At 53.6% G+C, this 8,200-nt stretch overlaps 1 protein-coding gene across 1 annotated transcript; it reads right to left on the bottom strand.

The window, feature by feature from the left end:
• Nucleotides 1–870: 870 nt before the first annotated feature.
• LOC105085388 (carboxypeptidase A1) lies at nucleotides 871–7,479 on the bottom strand. Its single transcript, XM_031455366.2, has 10 exons — nucleotides 7,415–7,479; nucleotides 6,845–6,926; nucleotides 6,178–6,411; nucleotides 5,831–5,932; nucleotides 5,214–5,315; nucleotides 4,927–5,037; nucleotides 4,195–4,285; nucleotides 3,482–3,681; nucleotides 2,867–2,951; nucleotides 871–1,136 (listed from the first exon to the last, which is right to left on the bottom strand). The coding sequence occupies exons 1-10, from the start codon at nucleotides 7,477–7,479 to the stop codon at nucleotides 949–951; spliced, it is 1,260 nt and encodes a 419-aa protein (XP_031311226.1). The 3' UTR covers nucleotides 871–948.
• Nucleotides 7,480–8,200: the final 721 nt, after the last annotated feature.

Consider the following 8,200-nt stretch of genomic DNA (forward strand, 5'->3'; position numbering starts at 1 on the left):
ACACTTTAAGAAATTTGGAAGAAACAGAGGGTAGATTCTTGCTTTGAAAAAAAGTTGAGATTAACCCTTATGTGTTGCGATTCAAGCTACCAAGTGTGATATCACAGCCATCAATATCACCAAGCCAAAGGAGAGAAGCCAAATTCCAGGACATATGGAGGTTATCAAGAGGAGAGCCTTATGTTTGAGAAATTTTGTGAACAATAAGGTGTAGTGATGGGTAGAAGAGGAGAGGAAGCAGGGACAGTGTACCAGGAGATGCTAGAAAGGATGCGGCAATGAAAAGTAAACTACTTCTGTTCCTAAAGGCAAAGTCTTTGTGATATGCTACAATTAATCAAATGTCCTGGGACTGCTGTTTCTTCTTTATCTTCAGTAAATGATTCCATTTAACCCAATTGTTTTCTTCCAATTTAATTCCGTAGTGGGAGGCCATATTTTGCTTTACAGAAATTTGCTTTGCCTGGCTGCAAGATCGATTTGGGACAACAGTGGCCACCAGGATTATTCTGTGTCATACTCAAGGTTATTGCTTTTGTAGATGAATGGATCCAACTAGCTAGACTATTGTACAAGCTGAATTCCTCACCGCTGCAGGGTGCCGGGCATTTGGTTAGCAGCTGTGGCTGCTGCTTGCTACCAAGGTATGAACAAATCACCCCACTGACGGGCTGAGCTCAGGGTGGTCTAATTAAAATGGACGGCACTTGGATACAACTTCACAGGACCTTGGAATGCAGGGGAGTTTAAGGGTCATCTAGTCCAACCACCCACACGTTTCCAGCGAGAACTGAGGGAACTAAATCACTTCTGCCTCAGCTTGAAAAGGCAGACATGCCACATGCCTTCTCACACACGAGCCCCATTCTGTTCCACGTACACTCAAACTTTATTTGGTTGCCCGTGTGGGGCTGGAGAGGAGGAGGAGAAGAGCGCTGAAGGACCAGGTCAGTAGGGGTTATTCAGCGTGTGCTCCATGATGGTCAGAAGTGCCAGCCACGTCTCCTGGGCCGTGGGGATGATCTGGGAGGCCGGCAGCAGGAAGCCGTAGCGCCCGGTGTCCCGGAGCTCAAAGGTGAAGGAGTACTTGATGCCCTGGTTGTAGGTCCAGTCAATGGAGCCTCCACTGGCTTGGTCTGGGGCAGGAGCAGAAATGGGAGAGTAAAGGTCATTCACTTGGAAACATATGCATGGGCCGGGTTAATGGTCCAAAGCCCAGAGCCTGGTGCAGTGTTGACTGGAGTCAGCATCTGCTAAGTTCCTGCTGTCCATCAGGCAGCCTGGCTTACTCCCAAGAAGTGCCCTGAGGGGCACAGCCCAAGAAGCCAAGAGAGGAGGACCAGCAACAGTTCTCCTCTCACTGCAGGAAGCAAGAAATTTCCCTTGATTTTGAAAGCTCTGCTGAAAATCACCTCCATCTAACAGCCACTTGGTCAAGCCCCCAAATATACTAGAGTTGCCCACTTGGGTAACCAGGATTGTCCTCTAGGGCACAGGTCTGGAGGCAAAATGCAAGGGCCAGAGGCAAAGCAAAAGCCCCTTGTCTGTCTTTTCCAAGGAAACTTTGCCCAGATTTGCAGTAGTAATGAAGCTGCTGTGGAATGGGGCAGGGGAAAGAGATATGGCTGCAAATTAGAATTTAACTTGACAGTACTGAACAAAGCAGGGAACTATATTCAATATCTTGTAGTAACCTTTTATGAAAATGAATATATGTACATATATTCATGACTAGGACATTATGCTATACACCAGAAATTGACATGTCATAACTGACTATACTTCAATTAAAAAAATTGAAGAAAGCAAAAAACTTTTGACTTAGGGTTGAAGCAGTTTCCAAAGAAAGCCTGGAGTCCAAAAGCAAGGCCAGCCCCAAGTGAGACTGTGACCCACTCCTCTTCCAAAACTGGGCTCTCCGGGCAGGAAGTCTATGAGGTCCTCTGCTTCTTCAGTACTCTTGTCTCCTGTGAGCCACAAACCTGCTGCATCCCCCCAAGGGCCCTAAAGAACCTGCCCCTACCCCACCTTGTCTCTGCTGCAGTCTTCATGCTATTCCTACTATTGCTGCAACATGCCAGGACACATGGTAGGGCCTTTGTTCTAGAAGATTCCTCTGTCTGGAAGGCTCTTCTTCAAATAGCCTCTTAGCTCCATCCCACATTTCCTTCAGTACCTGCCCAAATTTCGTGCTCTCAATGAGGCCTACCCTTCAGTCAGCCCGCCCTGCTCCCCACCCCCCACCGGTACTCCTGGGTCCCCTCACCCTGTCCTGGTAGTAATCATGCTGTATCACTTCCTTATTCATGTTTATCATTGGTCTCCCTGGCTAGTATGGAAGTTTCCTGATCTTTGCTTATTTTGTTCCCAGCTAACTGTATCCCCAGCACACAAAACAAGGCCTGGTGCCTAGTAGGTGTTCCTCAGCATACGTTGACTTAATTCCATTTTGATATAGCAGTGCTCCTGGCATGGATAAGTCAGCTAGGCAAAGATAGGACATATTCTCTAACTGAAGGTCATTGGAGAAGTATTTTTTTAAGTTGAATTCCTTGAGGATCTACAAAGGCAAACGGAACTCTCCACCCACTCCATGCACGAAGCTGGACTTAACTTCAAGACAGGGTGACAAGAGTTCTCAGAGGAACTGAAGTGTTTGTCTGAAGGTATCAAGGAAGGCAGAGTTCACGTCAGGAAAGGGCCCCACTGCCCCCTAAGCCAGCGGTTGTCAGGCACAGCTGGGGCTGTTCTCCTCGCCTGTGCTCCCGGGTCAGAGTGCCCTTGGCTACTTCCTCCAGGACAGACACTATTGGGCAGGAAAAGCCAGCTGAGCTTCCTCCCACACAGAGACCATGCACCTACTTACAGATGGTTGTGATGATGCTGCCGTACTTGTACTCAGTCCCATACAGAGAGCTCAGGGCGGCAACAGCAGACTTAGCCACCTGATCCTGGAGAAAATGCCAAGCAAGATCACTTATCATGGCCAGCAATACCAGGCGCCCAGAACAGCAGGGCCAGGGGGTCCTGGGGGCTAGCAGGGTCAACCAGGAGCTCGCACCCTGCAAAAGCGGGCCCCCAGCAGAGAGCACAGAGCCTGTCGGGCCCTGCAGGGTCAGCCCTGGGAATTCAGCAGCCCCATGATCCTATGGCCTTGCAGGATGTCTGGCTGGTACTTCACTGCCCTTTGGTCACCCTGCAACTCCAAGTGTAGACTTTGCGGGACAAACTCAAAGTCCAGCCCTGCCCCACCCCTTGATCTGTCATGTGACAGAAGTGACTCGACCACTCTGTGCCTCAGTTTCCGAGAAGGAATGGCTAGCCTGCCTTGCTGGTCTTCCCAAGCCATCAGGGTCCACAGGAGAAAGGGGTGTTAGGCGCAGTATAGGCCCTTGTGCCTTAAGCTGGTTTGATGGATGAATACTCAGGCTTGCTCAGAGATGCCTTTGGGACCAGAGGGCAAGCGGGAGTCAGCACATACCAGCTCATCCTTGTCAGAGGGTGATTCTGTTTTGTAGCCATAGGGATAGAGGAGGAGCTGGGAGTAGCTGTGGATGGAGAGGAAGGCCTTGATGTTCCCATGGTCGTTCACAAAGTCCACGACGGACTTGACCTCCACTTCAGAATTAGCAGACTTGCCATGGTAAGTCTCAGAGCAGGGGCTGCTGCTGGCTCCCGACACTGGGAGGAGAAAGGGGTAGTTGGCATTCCTTATACTCTAGTGTGGCTCCCATGGCTTCTGGTATTTGCGTGAAGTTCAGGGTGAGGTGAGATGCAGGAGGGCTCACCCCTGCCCCAGATTAGGAAAGGGCAGAAGCCCATTATAACCTGGGGGTCCTGCCTCCCTCCCGAGCAAAGGTCAGACAGAGCTGATGGACGTACCCCGGGAGGTAAGAGCTCCTCAAGTGAGACTAGGTCTTGCAGTAAAGTGACCAGGGAGGGAAGGAGCCCAAGTTATGCTAGAAAACCCCTAGAACAGTTTCAGACCTCAGTTCCACTGGGCAGGGCTTTCTTTTTAGAGACAAGGGACAGGCATATCTCAGAGCACCACCTTCCTCACTGAGCTCCTTGGAGGAGAGGTCGACGTTCCCCATATGCCCCCACCACTAGGGCCGGAAGGGGGTCAGGGAGGCAGGACAAAGGACGGTGAGAAACCATTCCAGGGTGTCCCATTCAAACCACGCTGGGCCTTACTCCCAAAGCCAGCATCCCAGTTCCTATTGGCATCCACGCCAACACAGAAGGAGCCCGATGTGAGGGATCGAGTCTTGCGCCACAATCGATTCTGAGAAAGGAAAAGTGATCAGCCACCTCACAGCGGCCACAATGGACACAAAGAGTCCTGATCCGAAGCCTGGGTGTGGACACAGTGGGGGATCAGAAACCACTTTCAACTGACTGTCAGGGAGGAAGATCTGCAAAGAGAGTGCTTGGCTGAAGGAAGACAGAGGGGACAGCAGACAGCATCTGGCCAGAGGTTCTACTGGTGAAAAGTGAAGAAGGTATGTGGCATCCCCGTCACCCCTTACACAGCTGATCCATAGCATGTCATCCCATAAAAATAAAGAGGAACCAGGAAAGAAGGTCTGGGCAGGGAGTCTCCACTGGGGCCAATTCTGTCCTCCACACCTGGACATTTGGCAGCGTCTGAAGATGTTTTCGGTTGTCTCAACTGGGGGGTTGCTACTGGCATCTAGTGAGTAGGTCAGGATGCTGCCTGCACAGGACAGCCCCCGCTCCGCCCCCGCAGATGATTATCTGCCCAAAATGTCAAGAATGCCGAGGTCAAGAACCCCTGGTCTAGGAAGACAGGTCTTTGTGCCCCTCCTTCAACCTCTGTGGGGTGAGATTAGGGGTGAGTAGCTTGTGGGGCTCAGAGGCCAGAGGCCAACCCTGCTTTCCCAAAGAACAGGAGAAAGTCTGTACCTTGCTGTGGGTATAGGCAAAACCATCAGGGTTGGTGACAATCTCCAGGAAGATATCCATGTTGTCAAGAATGGCGGTGAAAGCTGCATCCTGGCCATAGTCTTCTGTGATCTGGTGGGGGGGTTAGGGAGCAGAGGGGCAGAGTGGGCCAGGCCAGGCATCTGCCATACTAGAGCAACGGATGACTGCCCTCAGCCTCGCTCTGTGGTCATTGCTTCTAGATGGAAAGCAGATGCCAGGGTTTCTGTGGGCCTTGGCAAGAGGTCTCCTCCTCTCCCCAGGCTTACCTTCTTTGCAAACCAGACCCCACTGGCCTGGGTGATCCACTCCCGGGAATGGATGCCCGTGTCAATCCAGATGGCTGGACGGTTGCTTCCCCCAGTGCTGAACTGGACGAAAAGAACAGGAAATAGTTCAGCTGGGGCCCTGTCCTTGAAGGAGGGCACACCAGGGGCCAGAAGCTACCTGCTCTCTGGTATCTCAGGTTGAGACTGTTTGTGGGGCCATCACTCAGGTGGGATGTCAGGGTGGGTCTGGACAGAAACTGCAGAGCCTGGCCTCCTGTCCTCAGCTCAAGCTTGGAGAAAGTGTGACTCAGCCAGACTTTCGGGCCCTGACTTTCGGGTCCCGATGCCCATACATAGTTCTCTGTCAAAAGTCACGAACAAAACATTTTATCTGGACTACCAGGTTTGGGATACTTCCCACAATGTGACACTTGACTGGAAACACCTAGAAGTTTAAACTATGTGTGTACAGGTATGCACACACCTATGCTAGCACAGGGAGTCCATACAACTGTGTTCTCTGTAACCCTAGGTTCACCCACAAGAGCCTATGCACAGATGTGGGTGCCCATTCTTGCAGATGTGCCCACGTACATCCACACACAGGCGCCCATTACCTTTAGCACGTAGATGGGACGACCTTCATAGCTGTTGCCGATCTGGAGCTTGCTGACAAGCTGTGGGTTCTCGGCCACCAGTAAGTCCATGAAATCATAGATCTGAGGGGGCAGAGGAGCAAAGGATGCCTTCATGGCTTCCAGGCACCTGCATGCCTCCTGTAGCAGCTCCATTAGTGAGCCTGCTGTGGGCCCTGCAACGCAGAGGAGCCATGACCCAGACCACCAAGGCCATGCAGAGACAGAGCACGTGCCACGCACACCTGGGCTGGCCCTGGCTTTGGAGCATTCTGCCAGTCTGTCCAAGAACTTGCTGCTTGTGGGGAGTGGCCCAGGGGGTCCCTCACCTCCTCCAGGGTGTGGTAGGTGTCATAGTTAAAGGTACTGGTGGAGCGGGCCCGAGACTGGGAGGCAAGCATCTGCTCCTGCTCCTCGTCCAGCAACGACTGCACGTCCTCGATCATGATTCTGTATCTGATGCCATGGGCCTCCAGGAAGACTTTGACAGCCTGGATGCTGGAGAAGGGCACTCGGACGTCGATGGGGAACCCTGGCCGGGCAGGGCCCCGCCAGAAGTCCAGCTGGGGAGAACAAGAGCCGGCATTGTCTCGGCCAGCTGGGAAAAAGCCTGCCTTGGGAAGGGGTGTTGGAGCCAGAATTTCCTATATAATTGGGGATGGGGCATCGGTGTTAGAGGCAGAAGATGAAGGGAAACTCTGGGCACTAGACAAAGTCCAGTTTGGTTAGGGAGATGGCCCAGAAAGCAGAGTCGAGGGGCTCTGAGACAGCAAGGCAGAAAGAAATACTGGGGAGAGGGGAGCTCTTTTGCTCAGGTTCTCAAGGGCAGCAATACTCTGGAACTGAGGGGTTTAAGTCACTTCCTAATAGGGATGAGTCGCATGCCTCCTTCTTGAGTGGCTGGTGAGAGAGAGCCAAGTCCCCAGTTGGCCCTGGGCAGGTGGTGGCCTGGGGTGGGCCCCACTGGCCCTCAGGGTGGCTCCCACTTCCTCTGACCTGCAGATGCTCCAGGTCCTCCAGCTCCGTCACCGTCTGTACCTGAGCTTCATCAGCCACAGAGATTCGGAGCACCTGGTGCCTGGGCAGAGCAGGAGGGCAGACTGAGGGCCTGAGCTGCTCCTTCTGGCCACACACACTCCCCAGGTGGGAGGAGGGCGGCAGGCAGCTGGAAGCCCCAGGCTGGGCCTCATCCTCTGTGCTGAGCAGGGGGAAGTACAAGGGACCCTAGCAATGAGAGGCCTGGGCTCCTTGGAAACTTCCAGACACTGCCGCTGTCTCCATCCCAGTTTAGACTCTTTCTCCAAAGCCAGACAGGCCTCCTCCTGCCTCCTCTCCTGAAAATTCCTCCTCAGAGCTCCAACTTCTCTAGGGTTTAGGAGATTGTCCTGAGAGACCGGGCCCCTTATCAGCCCTGGACCCCATGAGCCTGCCTTCTAGGATGGGCTAGTCTGCTCCTCTCTGGCCATCTTCCCATGCGGCTGTCTGTCCATCTCCTCCAGACACTGGCTGGGGGCTGAGTCCTCCCTATCTCCCCTCTGAGATCCCCCATCCTCTCCATGCTCCTACCCAACAAAGTCCTCTTTGCCAAGGACAGCCCCCAGCAGAACACTCAAAATCAGCAGTCCCCGCATGTTGCAGCCAGTTGGGAAGGTCAACTGAGGCTGAGAGAGGGTCCTGGGGCCTTTTAAACTCTCCCAGGATAGAGGTCTCCTGGCTATGCCCAAGAGTTGTCCTCCCCCTGCACCTGGGCCCTATCCCACGGGGATGGAGGGGTGGGAATTCTGAGCTTGACACCTTCCCACCCTCCCTGATAAAGTGTCAGGGAACAGGGCAGCTGGAGAGATAAGCCAGGCCTAAACCCCATGGCCATGAGGGGCCAGCCTGGGCCTGAGGGTCAGCTGGGGCTTGAGGCCTCCCAGCTGGAACCCTGTTTGCCACAGCCCACAGCCTTGCAGCCCAAAGCCCCTGCCGTCCTGTCTACTGACCTGGCCGGGGAGAAGGAGCCAGCACTCTGGAGTGACCACACCAGCCAGGGCTTCGTGTAAGGTGTCCCCTTCTCCCGCTTGCCTGGGCACCAGCTCTTTGTTCCTATGACAGAGCAAGCTGGGACCCTCTGCCCCCAGCCAGCTCCCAAATTTGCTGGCTCCTCACCACACTGACTTTGTCCAGGGCCGCCTGACCCTTAGAATACAGCCCCTGGAAGGGAACTTCCCAGCCCCACTCCCATCAGTCTCAGTGGCCTTGTGGGAGTCAGGCCACAGCAGCAGAAGCAGACGTTTCCCTCTACCCCCACTGCTCTGGGGCTCTGGGATTAGGTTGCCCTTGATGGGAACTGTAACCAGATGTCATGTG

Source organism: Camelus dromedarius, chromosome 7 (genome assembly GCF_036321535.1).
Source record: "Camelus dromedarius isolate mCamDro1 chromosome 7, mCamDro1.pat, whole genome shotgun sequence".
NCBI lineage: Eukaryota > Metazoa > Chordata > Mammalia > Artiodactyla > Camelidae > Camelus > Camelus dromedarius.